The following is a 20,738-nucleotide window of genomic DNA, read 5'->3' on the forward strand; positions in this document are numbered from 1 at the left end:
TGTACCCATTCATTAAAGCCTTTTTCTTTCATGCAGTCTTTTGTAATGTCTGTTGTTGGAATATACGTATTTCCAAAGCAATATCTCACAACATTTCCGTTATATATCTTAAAACTTATTTGTATATGGGATCCTATAGGGAGAGACAAGGAGGAAGATGGATTCTTGTCTCATCTCTGAGCCTTACCACAGTCTCTTGCGTATGATCTTGACATAATGGCATTCAACAAATACCAGTTGTATGAATGAACGATAGACCAAGAAAACAAGGAAGGATGGCATGATGGCAGTGATGAAGTCACTTAGGGAGTGAAGGTTTTACAGGGAGCTGGAGTAATGTAAGAACAAAAGACTGAAGTGATCCAGCAGAGCATGTGGTTAGGTCTATTTTCTTCATTAAAAATGTCCACATGACAAAGGGAGGAACTCTGTGACTGTAACTCCTGCTGGCTACAATGGGAACTGCTATCTTCTGCTGAACTTGTGCTTAACTTTTGTATTTCTATAGTAATTTCTATATTTCAAAATGAAATTTAGTTAACCCATGGACTAAAAATATATATGCAGTAGAATTTAAAGGATTTATTCATTAAATATCTTTGAGCATTTATTGTATGCTTGCAAAAATAAATATTGATTCTAAAAGGCTCATCAGACCCCCATGTATATATCTGATTTTGCTCAGATTTATGTTGAATATGTCCAAAATTCCAAAATTACTAAACTATTGACTTTTTATCTAAAATATATTAATCCCTAGGTTATTTAAAAAGTGAGTGGGGGAAATATTTTAGGTTAGAAAAATACAGATTATAATATAATAGTTCATATATTTTACCATCAAATTTTATTGGACCTTAACATTGCATCATAGAGTTTCATATATTTAAACAAATAAAATGTTACAAATCCAGTTGAACTGTGTCCCCTCCCTCATATACTGAGGTTACCTTTTTCTCTCATATCCTCTTTTACCTAAAATATCTTAAAAAAAATTTCGGGTTCAAGTATATGTAAGTACATTTTATAACTGTGATTTATAAATACTTGTAACCTGTAAGTTATCATTTAATGTGTACACCTAGTTATGTACAAAGGCGTGCCTTGCTTTCCCTTAGAAAATACACACAGCCTGTGATAGTGAAGTGAGCTGTCCAGGAAGAGTGACGGAATAGGGATTCTTTGCCTCCTCATGCCAAAAGAAGAATTTCTTAATTTCTAGGCTTGTACATTTTTTGCACTAGAAGCAATTTATTTTCTGAAATAAAAATCAGTATCTGTTTTTCTTGCAACACATGCTTTCTTGAAAGCAATATTGTAAACAACAAACTAAGAATGGGGCCATGCAAATACACAATATGATTTCACATAAGTCATGCCAGAAAAATTGCATTTTTTGAATTATAAATAAGCAAAGTAATGGATAAAGTGAGAGGATATATAACATATAAACTGTCTGTACTTGAAGAAAGCACCACTGCCGCAGGTGAAATGTATTATCAGGATAAGGTGGAGATAGACTTATTAGACCTATAGAAGTCAGAGCAGAAGCTGTTGTCATTCAGGAATGGGTCATTGGCAGGTCATTGGGCATTTCTTATCAATGTTGCCAGTTATATGGCAGTTTTTTGACACAACCCGAATGCTTGCGCCCACTAAGGTAAGGAGGGATAATAAATGAATAAGCCATAATGGGGTTCAGTATTCATTATCACCTGCTGTATAAGAATACCAGTAATAAGCAGTACTGGAGTGCTAGGATGTAGATTGATTTTGGTCCCAAGCTTATGTTACAACTACAGTTAATAAGATATGGCTGTTTTTCTAGAGCTGCTGTTTGGAGGAAGATGTTGGTGGTAAAAATATACAGGAAGACAGGGCACAGTGGCATGCCTGTAGTCCCAGCTACTCGGGAGGCTGAGGTGGGAGGATTGCTTGAGCCCAGGAGTTCTGGACTGTAGTGCGCTATGCCGATTGGGTGTCTGCACTAAGTTTGGCATCAATATGATAACCTCTTAGGATCGGGGACCATCAGGTTGCCTAAAGAGAGGTGAACTGGTCCAGGTTGGAAGTGGAGCGGGTCAAAACTCCCCTGCTGATCGGTAGTGGGATTGTGCCTGTGAATAGCCACTGCCCTCCAGCCTGGGCAACATAGTGAGACCCCTGTCTCTTTAGAAAACATTTTTTTAAAAATAGAAGGTTGTAGCACTTGAAGAAATGCTAAATTGTACCAGGATGACTGTACCACCACCCTTCTTCTTTCCTCCCCTCCCCCCAACTCTGCACACACCTTGCCTTAGTCAGCTCTAGATGTCCTCGTGCATGCTCCCATAGTCTACTGTGTGCATGTCCTTATCAGGGCACTTAACACACCAAATTGTAATTGTAGTTGTACAGCCTTTCTGCATTTTTAGAATGTGAGCCCTTTGAGTGATGGATCCTCATTGGGCCCCAAGAGCATACCTCATTCTCCTTGCTTGATATCCCTGATATGCATCTAGCACAGTGCCTGGTACAGAGTAGATACTTGAGAACTTGGGACTGACTGAATGTTATTTACCTCCCAGGCATCCACTATCAACTGGCTGGCTGGCTGCTGCTTTTCACCTGACTATAGCTCAAGGCCTCTTGACTTTCTCTGTCATCAGAGCTCACAGAGGGACCTTACCATACCTCTTCAGTTAAGGAAGTAGGATTGCCCTGGAGCAGCAGTCAAATTTGGAATAATAACAAGCAAGTTGGATGAAGATGTGATAGGTATCACCACCCCTGCATCTCTCAGGCCTTTCACAGTGGCACTTACCTCTGCAGTTCCCCTATGGATGTGGTGTTGCTTTTGGAATAAATTCCAGAGGCTTCCACTTGGCTCTTTCTACATTAACCTATGGACCAGAGAACAAAGTTGGCAATGTTTCTGGTTGCCAAGAATGTTTGTTCCAGTTATGTTTTCAGGAACTGAGAAAATATAATTCAGGGTGGGTCCCCAGACATACTGGGATGACTATGAGGTGAACCAGGGTTAAGATTCCATCTGTCACCTGATGGCCACTTTGTGCCCCTCTGGAATCAGCACTGTTTAAAGACCAGTTTCTGGTAATCGCTGAACGATCTGGGTTATTTTCTTTTCTCGCTTAAATAGTCTAGTAAATAGCCTCAGGTCTCTGTGCTGAAGGTTTGAAGGGAGATTTATGGTGCATATTGTGGCAGTGCTGCTGGATCCTTCCTCAAGGGCACCAGCCACCCCTTCAATAAAGATGCTCTGGGTCTTGAACCTGCTTTTGTTGGAGACTGGTAGAAAGATTATGACTCTCTATTGTGGCTACTCAAGTTTGGTTGCTGGTTAAAACACCTAGAGTTTTTTCTAACATATATACAACCAAGTAACATTTTTGCAGATTACCCATCCATTTCAATCCTAGGCTAATTTCAATTAGCCACTGCTAATAGTCCCTGTGTATCAAAGTATTCTAATATCCACTACTTCCCTTTATAATAAATGCACTCACCTTGTCTTTGGTGTTTAATTGCTGCTCTTTGTCCTGTTACTCTGGGATCCATCACCCCCATTGAAATCAGGCTGCACATCTCAGTAGGGTCATCTCATTTTGTGACGCCTGGTCTGCATTGGAGGGCAACCACAGCAGGATGCATGTGTTCCCCTAAATAATGCATTTACTGATGGCTTCATGAAGGAAGTATGCTTTGGGCCCTCTCAGGGGATGTAGTGAGGTGTGAGTATGCAGGTTTCTTATGATAAATCCACTCCAACATTCCTAACTCCCTAAGCCTTTGATTGCTTTTTCTGTACCGTGCTAGGGATGTTCTGGCATCTCAACGTCATTACCAAGTGTCATCAACCAACAAGTAAACTCTTAGAGCTACTTCTAGCTTTAAAACAAGCATCAAATCCAGACAGTCTGGCTCATTTCAGTATTATGTTCCATCCTCTTTGGTTTAACACTCCCACAAATATTCTACAGGTTTCTGACAATATACGCTATCAAAACCTTGCAATTCTCTTGATGTATAAGCTGCATCTTACTGAGTTAGACTTCGTACTTGCCCTTCTGGAATGTGTTGAGGTTTGACTCTAGTTTTGAGTCTTGAGGCAACAAAGGGTTTTGAGGGTGGATTTTAAGAAGACTGGCCATCCTCAGGTCAGGCAGCTGCCTCAGGTAAAGTCATGAAAGAGTATTCCAGTAAGGGAAGACTTGTCTCCTTAGACACAAGAGGGAAAGATATTTTCCATTTGCAAGGGAGACTTAGAGTGACTTAGGAATTTAAGATTCTGAGCTCTGTTTGAGTGAAACCATATGTCCCCATTCCAAGTTTCAAAGTTCCACTCCTTTGCAATCAATGTTCTAACTTTCAATGAGAGGCTTCTAAGGCTATGGATTTATCTGATGTTATAATTTTGCAATCTGCACAATTAAGTTTTGTGTTTGATTTCCAGCAGTATATTCCCTTTGCTAATTAGAAATGTGATACTTTTAAGACTGTAATAGAAGTTCCCTTGTTCTCTAACCATGACTTGAGCTGAGAGTTTAAAGACCTGAACTTCTCATTTTCTGTCTGTAAGGGTCCAGTGCATTTATAGGAATCCATCCACCTCTCAGTCCATATGGTAATTATTACTGTCATAATAATCACATGATTATCACGTGACAGAGCCACAAACATCACTACCAACTGTAGTGGATAATCTGATTTATCAGGATGGCACCATATGCTGTGGATTACTACCATGCCGTTTCCTTTTGGTAAGGATCTCAACATGGCAATCAGGCCCTAGTTAACCAAACCACTCCTTCAATTCCATCTTTGAGGGTTTGTTTCCTGGGATCACTTATAATATGAGTTTCTATATCAGTCAGGACTGGTTAGAAGACAGAAACCACACAATAGAATTTAATACAAAGAATTGTTAACCAGGTATAAAGTTATTAACTAGGTACCTGAGAGGTAAACATATTACTCTAAGGTATCAAGGAAGTAGCAGGAAGCAGCTACCACCACTAGGGCTGAGAGGACAAAGTGAAGAAGAGATTGGAACTATTAAAACTTGGTAATGTCGAGGAGGCGTCCTGCAGAATTGAAACATGACTTCTGAAGAAGAGGCACTGGCCAGCTGGTGCTGGTGTCTCTGAACTCTGGGGAAAGACCTTGTACACCTGGGGAAAGGGCACGGGCTAGCTGGTGCTGGGGCCTTCTCTGAGCAGGGGAACAGTGAAGCTGGTTCTGGCAAATGTTGAAAACTGCCAACTGGCTTCCGTGTTCCTGTGGGGAAGAACTGCTGCCTCCAGGGTGAAGCAGTACTCCTGGGATGACATTCAGAGAAACAGCAAGCAGGTTGGGAGCAGACAGGTAACAAATAAAAGGAACTAGTCCCTTCCTCCTCCAGCCTTGCAGAGGCTCCTCGATCACCTCCTGTTAACAGAGCATAACCTGGAACCAGCTCACAAAACCAAAATATGGTTTTGCAAAGTTCCAGCTCCAACATCACAAAAGAGAGTAGAGAAGGGTGAATTGGAGCTGAGGTCAGTAACCTGATAACCAGCACATTTACCTTCTAAACTGACTTTAGCCAGGTGAATCCTTCCGAGAGTATCATGGCTCTGGGAGAACCCAAGCTCTCCTAGAATAGCTTTATTTCTTTGGTTTCAGAGAAGGAGAGGAACAGAAAGTGATCTTCTCTTTCTTTTTGTTGAATTGAACTGGAGAAGTTTGACAGTAAAAGCAGCTATCCCATAGTGGCCAAGCTTTGTCAGTCCCTACTCACACTCTGCAAAGATCCTAAGGGAAAATGAATCCCTGCAATGAGAATTGGAGGAGAAAAAAGCCAGGCTTTCTTCTGAGGCTGCTCCTTTATACTTTTCTTGCTCCTCATAATATCTTACAGTATTTCTCATTTTAATCTGATATCATTTTTCAATTTTGATACAACATCTTTGTCAAGGGCCCGAAGAGCCAAGTATAAAGAATGTGCTAGTGCAATAAGTGAATTAAACTGGCAAGTATTACCATAAAGGTCAGAGCAATCCAGGAAAACAATTTCAATCTTTAAAATGCTGGAGGACGTATCTGGACAAAAATGAAGTATGGATTAATACACCAGGATGAATTAGCAAGACTGGAGGGCTGTTTGGCATAAAATAGAGAAATTAAGTCGATGCTTGTGATGGGAAAATGTAACATGATCACTTGTGGGTTTACAGAATAATAATGGTTCCTTCTGAGTGTTTTAGAAAGACCATTATGTATGCCTTGTGATCCACATGCTTTCAGTCTGTCCTTTTGATGAGTCACAGATTTTCTATGAAATTTTTATTATCATGAAATGGTTCCTTTTTTATACTCTGTTCATTTTTTTCTCCCTGACTCAATCCTTCTCCTCCTCCTCCTATCCCCTTTAACCCAGATCTGATTCTCCAGAAATCTTCATTATCAATCAGATTCTTGCTTGTTTCTATAAAATCTCTTCATTGGTCCTTATATATTTTTTCCCTATATTGTCATTATTTATTAAGGGAGACAGCTATGATTGTGGAGAGATCTCTGGGAGAGAAGTCAGCTCTTGGCTTTAATAAAGTTCTATATAACCCTTGAAAAGTCCCAATCTCTGGGCTTTAGTTTGCTCCTTTGTAAAATATAATTCCTAAGATTGTTCGAATTTCTAACACTGTGCTATTCTGGAGCTTTGAGGGAGTTTTGTTTTAGGATTAAGGACTACTGGCCTGACAAATACTGCTCACATGGAGGAAAAAAGCTTAAGGGCAAACCTCATAGAGAAAATGACCATTGTTTAACACATTAACTGCTAGGTGAGTTGTATTTAACTCAGGCTAGTTTTGAGCCCGGGGCCTCATGAAGCAAAGCCTGGGCAAAACCCTGCAGTTAGTTCATGAAACTCTTACTTGTTGATGTTGTTATTGTTACAATTAATATTGAAAAATTAATTCTGAAAATGTGGACTAAATGAATAGAAGTCAATAAATTTCATTTTTCATTAAATTAGAAAGGATCATTTTGTTTTCAAAGTTTTTATTCTATTCTCTTAATAAAACACCGTGGCCCCAAGGAAAACATTTTTTTTTTTCTAGTGTGGCAGTCAATGTGTTAAATAACAAGTAAAACTCTTCCAAAATGAAGAATTTTTGTGACTTTCAATATCTAATGAACTTGGGTTCTGAGATTACAGTGGATTTTTAAATTTAAAATAGGTATAATAGTGGTGATCTATTGTTTTAAAGTGAAAAGACAAAATGAATAAATCAAAGTAGCTAATTACTGTAGGTTCACTAACTGGAATTTCTCGAATTACAAGTCCCTTACAAGAGGAGATAGAGCTACAGGTGAAGGTTTCCTTGGGTAAAATGTGATTGATAGGGGGAAGCCAAAAGTATAAGAAATATCTCTAAAAGAGTTTAGGGCTGAAGTAATGGTCAGAAAATTGAAATCAAAGGCCTGGAAGCAATGATTAGTGATGCAATTAGGCTGCAACATCTGTCATTCTATTGATCTCTTGGAATGATTCCATTTATCTGGTGGGCCAGGCCAGTGTCCCCTGACTATTTCACCTCTCTCAATGCCTGATTTGGAGAAGGTATTCTTTTATATAAAAGAAGGCCTTGTTTTCAGTCAAGCTGCACTCCCCTGCCAGGACCCTAGCTCCTCTGCAAGGAGAGTAGTGGTAATATACCTTACATTATTTTTCCGAGAGAGATAGATGTGCCTGATAAATTTCAGTGATTCTCTCATTCATTGATTCATTCCACCATCCAATAAATACTTAGTCAGCATCTGTCATAGACCAGGCACCGTGACAAGTGCTGGTGAAGCTATAGTGAACAAGCCAGATATGCCCCTGGCCACATGGGATTTATAGCGCCTCCCACTTTAGATTTCTAATCCTCACTGGTGGTTGTGTCCTCCTTCCACTTTCCAAGCCTCCAAAGAGTAGATTCAAGCATATTTTTTTGCCACTGAAGCCTTTCTCTTTTGACAGATTAAAATTTATGTAGTGCAAATCTTAGAGGGACAATTCACAGGTTTTTGTTGGCTCTGATGCACTTCAGGTGATTCTGAAGATCACTCTGAATTTTTCTTAGGAGAATCCTTTGGAGCAATCTTTTGCTTGATGGAATGAATGGGCTTCGGTGTCCTTTTGTGTAGTTGCAATGTTTTGGCTCCTCTTCTTACCTCCAATACACTTGTTTTTTTTATAAAAGTGTCTTGATTATCTTTAATTTTTTTTTTCTACCATTCTGTGTGAGATAGAAACCTGGGATTATGGGAGAACTATGTCTTGTTACTTCACAACTCAGGGACAAGGCAAGAGAGGAAACTGACTTTTATTAATAATGCTACTGCAAATAATTATTAAAACAATATTCATTATTATACAGCAGGCCGTGTGTCTTGAATTTCTAGTGAAGTACATATTCTTTTCCCTGGGAACAATGCCCTCTGTATTGAGATTTGGTAAAGCAACCTGCAAATTGCCAGGCCTTAAGTGTATTGTTGACTTATTGTCCCTTTAACCTGTTTTAATCTTCTTGATTATTACATTACAGGTCACTCTGGATCAAGCTCAAATTCTTTCAAGGATTTAAAGCTATTTTTAAAATTTAAGACACGTATAGCTTCTTTTGAAGTTCAATGTTTGGCAGTGTTGTGGTATAAGCCTCCCAGAAATGAGAGCATATTGTCATTTCAAACTGGCCCCTTTCAGAGCCTTGGCTGCTGCAGAAATTTGGCTTATGAATCGTTTGAATGAATACCACTTGTTGTTAATCCTTAGCAATCTGAAAAAACTCTCTATGATGAACCCAAGGATGCCAGGTGGTAATATGTGGATTTTAAACATAATGTAATGTGTTACGCTCTGTTTTTGAAATATCACAGAGTTCAGAATCTAATGCAGTGGATAGGAAACCTCTATTTTGAAAATAGCTCTTTTTATGATTAGCTATTGTGATTGTATTCTATAGTGTTACAGAAGCCCCTTGAAGTGTCAGTTCTCTCTCGTGGTGCTTCAGTCATGTGTTAGAGTATGGCTTTTTCTAAATGCCCTAAGACAACACCTTACCTTGAAAGGGCCTTCTATGCCCATAGTTGATTAAGCTACAGGGAGGGGTTAGGCAGTCCACTTTAGAAATCCCATTCCAGATTAGTATATCAAAAGTTTTTTTCCTCATATTTCTGTAATAAATATACACTCTGGTATTAATAGATGAACACTTAATGCTGAAACTGGGCCTTCACCCTTTACTGAGTCAACTTAAGTTGACTCACAAAAAAAAAAAACCAGAAAACTGTGTGTTTGTGTGTCTTTCTTTGTATTATGGGAATTTTTAAACATACACAAAAGTAGTATGAAACATACATAAAAGTAGTATGATAAGTTTAGTTTTTCCTTCATTTTTGTCTCTTTTTGACTGCCTCTAAAACCTTGTTTTATTCTTACTATAGCCAGCAGTCATTGTACTGGTTCTAGTATAGAGAGCATGACAGCTACACAATTTATGTGTATGTACAAGCAATTTTAAAACTTTGCTTTCATATATCATTTCTGTTTCTTGGTAGTCAGATCACTAGTGTTAGATTTTTACTTTAGGCATAAATCACCAATCTCCTATGACAGGCTTTATGAATTTACACATAGGAATGGAGTGGATATTTTGCGTATAGATTAATAAAAGGAAACGAGGTTATGGGGGTAGACTAGGCAAACATGATTTGTATTTTATCAGAGTTGAGAATTATTCTGCTTGACAAGATAATCTTGTGCATGTTTATATGCATGTTCATGCTCTAAAACTAAGATAAATTGGTGAGCTTTAAAAACATAAATAAAAGAATGTGGGAAAATTTTAGTTTTTAACTTTATTTTCTACTTTACTTCTACTGTTTATATGCTCAAGCCAGCCATAATAATTTCTGTGAGACTCTGATTCAGTGACTAATTCCTTTTCAGCGGAACTCCCACCTCCATATACAGCCATTGCCAGTCCAGATGCCAGTGGTATTCCAGTAATAAACTGCCGTGTGTGCCAGTCCCTAATCAATTTGGACGGCAAGCTTCACCAGCATGTGGTTAAATGCACGGTTTGCAATGAAGCTACGGTAAGTGGAGATTTCCGTTAATAAAAGCATAAATTGTTATCTGACATCTTATTCTTAAAGGAAGTGCTTCAGTAATGTTACTTAAAAGTAGATGTGGGCTGGATACAAATGTGGCAATCTTTTGTAGTACTTTTTCTCTCTTTTATCATAGAAGGATGTCTCCATGTGTTTAAAGCTAACTCCATTAAGAGAATTTCCTGGTGAATTTAAATATGATGCCATTTGGCTTTTTACTTTCTAAAACAAAACTGACCATGGTAGTTATTTATAAATATATTCAGTATCTAGCCACATCACAACTAAATCCATTCTGGTTTTTACTAAAATGAAAATACTGTATACTAAACTTCGTGACAAATGTGTACTTTGTCCTTATTATGTGGAAAATTATTTAAACTTGTTTTATTTCTGTAGGATGTCAGTATTGTTTTCCTGGGCTTTGGTGATTATGTATTTATTATTGACATCTGTGCCAAACTGTTTATAAATAGATTTGTATTTTATTCTATTTATTTAATATTAATTTAGTGAAATGTTAAAAAAAATATGAAGGGTATTTTTTTAATGAACTTTAGGGAGCAATTAAATTTTAAGCAAAAATTTTATAGTTTCAAGTAATAAACTGGTAAAGTGTATACAGGTTTAGATGAAATATGTTTCTACTATCATAGTTAGGCTTTATTTTTAAAATTTCCATCTCTTTCAAAATCTACAATTAAATATTAAGTTTATTTTTGGTGTTTGTATTTTTTCTTCTTTAGAAATGTCTTTAAAAAGTCAGCCAGTGATCACTGCGTCTTGAAGAGCCATAAAATACGAATACTAGGCTTTATATGTTTTATAGAAAAGTCATAAAATAAAACCTTAAGTCATGAAGCAATATATTTCATTGTAAATAATTGTTTCTATAAAGGACATCATTTGGAGAAGAATTTTATTGTCTAAGTAGATTATACCTACCAAACCAGCTATTTTCATTATAAGCTGAACACTGACTAGTGAATTCAATTAGCATTTACTTCTTTAGTTCTCTTTGTAGAGTTGACAAGCAAATAAGGGTTGTTAGATATAAATAGCAATTACAAAAAACAGTGCCTTAAAGGTTTTTTTGGATTTGATTTTAATGTTAATTTCTTCTCCAATTCCTCCACCCATACCAACTTTTGTTGTTTAATGAGAAGAAAAAAAGAGTTTTAAATTTTGTGTTTACACTTGGAAGTAACACAGAACAGACTAGGTCATTTACGCAGGAATCTCAAAGGCCACATGGATTTAGCAAACAGCATCAGTCTGACTACTTAGAAGGGATGAGTGCATACAAGATCAATGGGGCTTGGCAATGAGTATACTACTTCTGGACATAAGAGAAATTGTGCTGAAATTTTTACATAATTACTGCCCCTCTGGAGTAAAGAAATATCAATAATTCTAGAAAAAATGAATAGTATCTAATCAGATTGCCTTGTGTGGAATCAGTAACATTACACAACAGGAAAAAAGTGGGGAAAAAAAAATCTTAGTGGAGTACCTTAACATCCAACTTGCTAATGTTTCAAATGTAACTTGATCTTAAATTTATGAATGAAGAAGTGTTAGGCACCTAGGAGCTTCTTTGGAGAAATTCCAGGTTGAAAACAACAGATATGAAGGGCTTAGGTCCAACAGAGCAGTTCCCTTATGTCTGCTATCACTGTCCCTTGTTCAGTTTTGCTGTGATTCATTTTCCTTAGGTCACCTAAAACAAAGTATCAATGTATCTCTCCTCCCACAGGAACTTGATATACCTGTGGAGATTAAAAAACAAAACAAACAAAAAATAAAGTTAATAAAAGTCCTTTTTATTTCAGAAGATAGAACTGGGAAGGGAAGTAAGGTTGTGTGTGTTGTGTGTGTATGTGTGTGTGAGAGAAAAAGAGAGAGACTTGGAGAATGCAGAATTTAAGGTTAAAGGAGAAATGATTTCTAGGACAAGTTAATGGAAAATTTGAGAAGTCCTGGAGAAAGAGTGGTGCACTAGTTGACTGTGTACCTGAGTAGGAGCCTGAGATTTGGAGGCTGACAGGCTGGGGTTTGAGTCCTAGCTCTGCTACTTAGTAGCTATTAATACATATCCTTGCGGACTTCTCTAAACATTGCGTATTCTCATGTAAAGTGGTATAATTATAATAATAATACCTACCTCATTGGGTTGCTTGTTGGGACTATAGGGTTCAAAGGCTCAACACAGTGCCTGGAACATAAGAGTTCATTTTACTAAGTAAGAATTTTAAAACTTATGCATAGGCCGGGCGCGGTGGCTCACGCCTGTAATCCTAGCACTCTGGGAGGCCGAGGCGGGAGGATAACTCAAGGTCAGGAGTTCGAGACCAGCCTGAGCAAGAGCGAGACCCCGTCTCTACAAAAATAGAAAGAAATTATCTGGCCAACTAAAAATATATATAGAAAAAATTAGCCGGGCATGGTGGCGCACGCCTGTAGTCCCAGCTACTCGGGAGGCTGAGGCAGTAGGATTGCTTGAGCCCAGGAGTTTGAGGTTGCTGTGAGCTAGGCTGACGCCACGGCACTCACTCTAGCCGGGCAACAGAGCGAGACTCTGTCTCAAAAACAAAACTAAACAAAACAAAACAAAACTTATGCATAAGTACAATGTCCAAGTCCGCTTTAGAAACTGTAGGTAAATGTTTGAGAGGCTTGTGAATTTTGTATATTCATATTTAGTTATGTATAATATAGTTTAGTGGCTTATTGCTAACTTTTATGTATTTCTACCAATGTTATTTTACCTACATTTTTAAAATATTTTTTAAATTATTGTACACACAGAAAATATACCAAATAACTGTATATAGTACAAACAATTCCCCTATGCCCTTCCCTCACATTCCCCAAATGTTAACATTTTGCTACAGTAGATTTCTCTAAATGAATAATCTTTTCCCAGAACCTTTTATGATAATTGCAGACATGGTACTCTTTTATCCCTAAATATTTTAGTGTAAATTTCCTAAAAACAAGATTATTCACTTATACAATCACAGTACAATTATCAAATGCAGGAAATTAACATTGATACAATACTGTTATCTAATCTGCTAACCTAATTTATGTTTCTCCAATTGTCCGGTTAATGTCCTTTATGAAAAAAAAAGTGTGGCCCAGCAGTCAAACCAGAATCACATATTGCATTTGATTCTCATGCTTCTTTAATGTTCCCTTGTCTGAAACTTTTTCTTTGTCTTTTATTAAACCTTTACATTTTCGAAAAGTATGAGCAAGATATATTGTAGAACATCTCTCAGTCTGAGTTTGTCTAATGTTTCCTCATGATTAGCTTCAGGTTACACATTTTTGACAGAAATGCCACAGGAGTGATGGTCTGTTCCTTTTAGTGCATCATAAATTATTTAGTTTAACAAACTGGTGTCCTATTAAGATTATTAAATACGAAATGTCCTATTTCCTTAAGTACTAAGTTTGACAATTGATACCTCTGACATTTCACTTTGACAGTTTTTGTTTTATTTTTATTGTGAAGGTACATCCTCAGTCTTTCAAACACATGTTTTGGCTTGTGATTATTTTTCAAAATTTTTTTAGAGCAATTTTTGTGAAACTATGGATAAATCAAAATTGTGTTATTTTTGAATATGAGTTCTGTCATGGAACCAATGCAGTACAAACAGCCAGAAATATCAACAAAGTGTTTGAGAAGGATGTGGCTAATGAATGCACAGTACGTCCATGGTTTGAGAAATTCCGTTCTGGTGATTTTATTATAATCTTGAAAATGAGCCATGTGGGCTACCTGAGACCAAGGTGGAGAACAGTGAGCTGAAAGCTGTACTGGAAGTGAATCCATCTCAACCTACATGTAAATTATTAATAGCAGCAAGGTTTGACCTTATTATTCCAACAAAATGGGATCATTTGAAACAAATCAGCAAGATGAAGCTGGATAGATGGGTTCCACATGAGTTAAATGAGCGTCAGGCAAGAGATCATCTTGAAGCTGGCCTTTCTTTGCTGTCGTGATATAAAGGCGAACCATTTTTGTACTATATTGTTAGATGTGATAAAAAATGGATTCTTTTTGACAATCACAAGCATTTGGCACAATAGTTGGATAAAGATGAAGTGCCCAAACACAGTCCAAAACTGAATATTCATTAAAAAAAGCTAATGGTGTCTGTTTGATGGTCCAGCGTTGGTATTATCCACTATAGCTTCATGAAACCTGGTCAATCGATTACGGTGGATGCCTACTGCAACCAGTTTCATGAAATGATGAGGATGCTTGTGATTAAGCAGCCAAGACTGGGTCAATAGGGACAGCCAATCCTCTTGCAAGATACCAATCAACCATATGTCGCACAAACAACGCTGCTTAAACTGTAGAACCTGGACTTGGAAACTCTCTGTCATATTTACCAGACCTTGCACCAGCTGACTACCACTTGTTCCAGGTTTTGGACCACTTAGGAAAAAACATTCAATTCTCAACAAGCTGTGGAAAGCAGCTTTTGCAATTTCATCTCCACTCACTCTCCAGGCTTCTTCACTGGCACAAACAAGCTACTGTTAAGATGGCAAAACTGTGTCAATAGTTTAGGTGCATACTTTGATTATTTGTACCGCTGCTTGTTTGAGATATAATAAACTACACTTTTGATTCTAAATTGGACATTTCATATTTACTGACCTAATTTACTGACCTACAAACTAATTTTGAAATATTCTCTTAATAGAATGGCAAGGAGTGCTTTCTTTGGTGTTATTTATTCTTGCTTTTAAATTTACTGTAGTTTTTTTTTAAAGAAATACCAGTATGAAAAGTGATAACAAGTCTTTGAGTTAAAGTATGTCATGAAATTAATCATTTCGTATATTCTAATAAGTAAAGATTAAGAAAAATTCAAGTTTAGCTGAGCATAGTGTGGCTCACACCTGTAATGCTAGCACTTTGGTAGGCTGAGGTGGGTGGATTGCTTGAGCTTAGGAGTTCGAGACCAACCTGAGGAAGAGCTAGACCCTGCCTCTACTATAATAAAAATAGAAAAATTAGCTGGACATTGTGGCACTCGCCTGCAGTCCCAGCTACTTGGGAGGCTGAGGCAGGAGGATCCCTTGAGCCCAGGAGTTGGAGGTTGCAGTGAGCTATGATGATGCCACTGCATTCTACCCAGGGCGACAGAATGAGACTCTATATTAAAAAAAAAAAAATCCAAGTTTATCATGTACTCCTCTTTCCCCATTATTCTTCTTACTGAGCTCATTGAGCTCATTCTTTCCGGACAAGTGCATGAATCCTCTGTGGATGTTTGCACATGGCCAGACAGGTAGACAGATGACCTTGTCTTGTAAACTTTAAAGAGAAAACATCTCTTGGTGTGCACTAAATATTCCTCCCATATTAAAAGGCCAATACAAACTAATTTTGACATATGCCCTTAATAATTAAATCTCTAGCCCCCAAAATTTCACAGAATGCTTGCCAACATTTGTGCTATTTGACATCACTGGCAACGTACTTTTCCTTAAACTGTACTTTGATAGCACTATAGGGAGCCTTAGTTTTAAGAGAATCATTTCCTTTTTAAACACAAACAAACTTTAACAATCTGTACTTTGGTTAATTTGCTGCGCTTACGTTTTCTTCTCTTATCTAGCCAATCAAAAACCCCCCAACGGGGAAGAAATATGTTAGATGCCCTTGTAATTGTCTCCTCATTTGTAAGGACACATCTCGGCGAATAGGATGTCCGAGACCCAACTGGTAAGAGATAAAGATTCATTCATTCATTCATTTGTTCATTCAACAAGTATTTATTAAAGGCTTATTATGTGCCAGCCTTTGTTCTAGACAGTCTTTGTCCTCAAAGTAATTACAGGACCTAGATTTTTTTTTGTTAAAGGAATGATATGTTTAGTTTGAATTTAACGGGCATAGGTATTTGTAGGATATAATATTCTTAAATGAGCAATGAATGTTTTCTTTATGTTATATAAGTAATTAATGTGCTATTATAAATCAGTGACTCATTGAACTTATTTCAAAATAACCAGTGATTTTATCTTTGATATAATTAATCTTAACCTGGAAGTGTTTTAATTGTCATTGTGTATCTCTTTGTATGCTACACTAGTCTCTGCTGAGCATATTGCATATAATAAATTCTGGAATTATTTATCCATGTCAAATGCCATTATAGATGTGCCCAGACACAAGTATATAAGGATCTTAACTGTATTTTTTCTTTTGATCTCTCTGGCTTTTCGTCCAGTCATTTATAGCCCCATCTGATTGTATAGACTGGAGAATAGAAAGGAAAGGAGGCTCCCATTTTGCTTTCTTTTTATCTTTGATTAAATAGGCATCAAGGAATACCAAACTGCTCAGAGAAATTTGGTTTTAAGCCAGGACTTTGGTACCTTAATGGCACACACATTTTAGTTGATCTAGAATATTTTTAACTTATTTAATCTTCTACCAAACTTGAATTGTCTTCCTAGGTAAGGAATGATAAGAACTGTTTTCTGATTTGAACTTATAAAAGCTTGGAAATGGCAGTTAAATGATTCCCAAGGTTATTGACTAGGACCAATGCCATAATATATGATTTCTATCCCAGTATAAAAAGATTCTTTTTTTTTTTTGCTTTTGATAGACTATTGCTATATTCTGTGATTTTAGCTCCAAAACGTGACACTTAATTCATTTAATTTATAAAACAAGTATAACATATTTTTCACTGATATATTTCATATTTTTGGCCATATGTTGCAGGTTTTGTTCTCAATCCATTTTTGGGATAGTGAAGTTGTTTCCTTTCTCTTTCTATAGTAGACGCATAATTAACCTTGGCCCGGTAATGCTTATTTCTGAAGAACAACCAGCCCAACCTGCATTGCCAGTCCAACCAGAAGGTACAAGAGTCGTGTGTGGGCACTGTGGAAACACATTCCTGGTAAGTAACTGGACGTTTGTCACAGGGCATCAATCTGTAAATATGGGTCACGTTCTTATAGATTTGACCAATGCTCATGATCTTGTAGTTTTGTCCATGTGCAAATTGATTAAGAGATTAAAATAGAGTCTTATTTAGGAAGATAGTTAAGCAGAAGTACAGCTAGGATGTACAGCATCTTTTGTGAATTAGATGATAGGTGCATCCTCTGATTGGCCCAATTCCCAAAAGGATCCTCTCTGTGTAAGCCAATGAAAAACAATGCCCCTTCCTCCAAGCTTAGCTCCATGGTATCTTGGGTTGGTGAGCAGCTGAATCTTAGCCCTACTCTCACCTACTCAGCAGAGCACAAAGTACATGATCTCATGCAGTGGCCTTGTTTCATGGCTTCTAGATTCAAGAAAAACTCCTTAATATAATTTATCAAAAATTTTCTGACTTTTAAGAATTATTTTTGGTGTAAAGGGAATTAACACCGATACTCATAATTAGAAAAACCATTAGATAAAAAAAAAGAAAGTATAGGTAATTTGATAATGAACAAAAGTTATAGAAGTTGTTGCTTTACTATTTCTAATTTAAACTCAAAGTTTGATTTTAAAAAAAGTTAATTTTATATTGACTTCCCCTTTCAGAAATGGTAAGAACAGTTTTTCTTTTGTTGTTTAGCTTATATGGGAGACAAAGGATTTTGTTTAGAACTTGAGTATTAAAGATACCTTCTAGAGTGTAGGCATGGGCGACTATAAACAAGACCTGCTATCATTAAGGAATGAATGAGCTTAATAAACTGTAGGTGATTTGCTTTCTTTCTTCCTGATTTTTACTTTTATTAAAGTAATTTGTGTATGTAATTCTAAATTTCAGATAGGACTGCAGTCTCCTCATCTAGCTGACCACCAGTTACCATCCGTCAAATACTTTCGACTCTTTCAGCTGCTCTGCTGATATTCACTTCCATGTGTTTAAATTGTTTGCTTATCCTTTTGCTTTTTGATTAAGCAATTGTAGACATTACCCACTATCTTGTAAAATGCAAGGATTTAGCACTCATATACTTTCCCACTCATATTCTTTTCCCCACTTCCATATTCCCGGTAGAATTAGAACTTTTGTTCAATTAATAATTAGCATTTACATTTTTTCTTTTTCTTTTTCTTTTTTGTTTTTGAGACAGGGTCTTGTTTTGTCACCCAGGCTAGAGTACAGTGGTATGTTCATAGCTCACTGCATCCTCCAATTCCTGGGCTCAAGCTATCCTCCGTGTGCCACTGTGCCTGGCTAATTGTTTTTTAAATTTTTTATAGAGATGAGGTCTTGCTATATTGCCCAGGCTGGTCTCAAACTCCTAGCCTCAAGTGATCCTCCCACCTCGGCCTCCCAAAGTGCTGGTATTACAGGCATGAGCCACTGTACCCAGCCTACATTTTTTATGATTAGGTAAATTATGTTCACAGATGAGCCAAGTAATATGGTACATTTTTCTTCTGTATGGCTTTTAACATTTGCTTGGATTTATAAATAATTACCCCTCTTCTCTGGATTTTAAAAATTTTCTATGTAGAAATTATTAATTCTTCCCATATTCTTTTATAGAACTATAAAATTCCTGTCGATATAGTCAAACACACAAGAGAATCTATTATTTAGGCTTCCTGCTACACAGCTATCATCCTGGGACTTCCCTTCACCATCATTCTGCAAATTCTTTCTACCTCTTTCCTGTGTTAGATCCCGTGCCATTCTCAGTTATTGATTTATACCTTTATTTTGGTGGAGCGCATCTTCTCTTTGCTTTCTGGAAATATGCAGGGAAATAAATTTGAGCCCTTTTATTTCTTAAGTGGTTTTTAATCTCATCTCACATTCACTTCATAATTTGTCCAGATGTACAGTTCTAGGTTGCCAGTTGTTTCCTCTCAGAAATTTGAAAGCTTTGCTCCATTGTTGATGAGATCAGTTGCAATTCTGACTCCTGATCCTTTTGATATGACATATTTTTTCCTCTTTATTTTCTCTTTCCTCTTTGATTTTCTCCAGTGTTCTGAAATTTCATGAGGAGATGCCTTAGTCTGGATACTCAGTGGGCTGTCTTACAGTCCACGCTATTTTCTGTTTTCCTCTTTCTAGAATTCTTTATGTGAGATCACCCGAACTGACTCTCTTTTTTTTACATTTTCTTTTAAATTTTGGATTTTTGTTTTATTTCCTGGGAAACTTTTGCTACTCTGTCTTCTAAATGTAATTAAAATTTTTAATTTTAGATGATCTAATTTAGTTTTTAATTTCCAAGAGCCTTTGTTTATTCTGATTCTTTTTTTCTTTTTTTTTAAGGCATTGCTTTCTTTATGGCATCTTTCTGAAGCTATTCATTATATTTATTTCTGAGGTGTTGTTCTTCTCTATGCCTTGTCTTAGTTTTCTCCCCACTTTTTTGATTTTTTTTAAATTTATTTTTCATATATTTTTAAAAGACAGGGTCTTGCAGTGTTCCCCAGGTTGGTCTGGTCTTGAACTCCTAGACTCATGTGATCCTACTGCCTCAGTATTTGTTTTTCCTTTATGAAAGAAGTTTTATTCAAAATTTCATTTATATTTGAGAATAAGTCACTGATTAGAATCTCAGTGCATGCCGGTAGGGGCTAATGATGATGACTTCTTTCCATCCTCCTCCTCTTATTCCTCCCTTTCTCTTTTCCCTGGTCCTTCCTCCTCTTTCTTTGAAAAGCTGTCAACTGTTAGTATCAATTGGTCTTTTTTTTAGCACAAGTTTCTCTGGGGAGGAACCCTCCAGTCTCTTGTGGGTGATATGCCTGAGAGACAGCATTCTAGGAGCTAAGAGAGGTAATAGGGGTGAAGATCTTATCCACTGTTCAGGCTACAGACTTTACTTCCTTTATTTTTAAAATATATTTTATTCTTGCCTTCTGTGCCTGGTGTTCCTAAGTCCATAGGCTCTCTAGTCAAATTTCTCTTTGGAATAAATCACTCTTTACTTACATGTGTTGAGAAGGGTAGTTTTCTGGTTTTGTGATATGGAGGAAGAATATACAAGCAATACTTCCCGTTGTTTTTCCTAGCTTTACTGGGGTATAATTGACAAACAAATCATATATATTTAAGGTGTACAACTTGATGTTTTGATATACATAAAAATTGTGAAACGATTACCATAATCAAGCTAATTAAACTTTTTGATGACCTCATATAGTTACCTTTTGTATGTGTGTGGTGAGAACACCTAAGATCCACCTGTTTAGTAAATTTCAAGTATATAATACAGTATTGCAAGCTGTAGTCACTATGCTGTACATGAGATCTGCAGAACTTATTCATCCTGCCTAATTGTGACTTTGTACTCTTTGACTAACATCTGCCCATTCTCCATCTGCCCCTGAGCCCCCCAGCTCCTGGCAACTATCACTATGACCAGGCAGTGTTTGCCTTTCTGGGCCTGGCTTATTTCACGTAGCATAACGTCCTCCAGGTTCATTCATGTTGTCACAAATGGCGGGATTTCCTTCTTTTTAGAGGCTGAATAATATTTATTGTATGTATATACCACAATTTCTTTATCCATTCATCTGCTGACAGACATTTGAGTTGTTTCCATATCTTCGTTATTGTAAATATTGCTGCAATGAACTT

At 36.9% G+C, this 20,738-nt stretch overlaps 1 protein-coding gene across 1 annotated transcript in view; it reads left to right on the top strand.

The window, feature by feature from the left end:
- PIP4P2 (phosphatidylinositol-4,5-bisphosphate 4-phosphatase 2) overlaps positions 1 to 20,738 on the top strand; it is a 48,868-nt gene that overhangs the window by 10,284 nt on the left and 17,846 nt on the right. The window contains exons 2-4 of the mRNA XM_045560903.1: positions 9,977 to 10,125; positions 15,792 to 15,898; positions 16,967 to 17,090. Of these exons, the coding sequence (XP_045416859.1) occupies positions 9,977 to 10,125; positions 15,792 to 15,898; positions 16,967 to 17,090 (380 nt within the window). The remainder of the gene's footprint in view (positions 1 to 9,976; positions 10,126 to 15,791; positions 15,899 to 16,966; positions 17,091 to 20,738) is intronic.

The sequence above is a fragment of the Lemur catta genome, chromosome 9 (genome assembly GCF_020740605.2).
Source record: "Lemur catta isolate mLemCat1 chromosome 9, mLemCat1.pri, whole genome shotgun sequence".
Lineage (NCBI taxonomy): Eukaryota > Metazoa > Chordata > Mammalia > Primates > Lemuridae > Lemur > Lemur catta.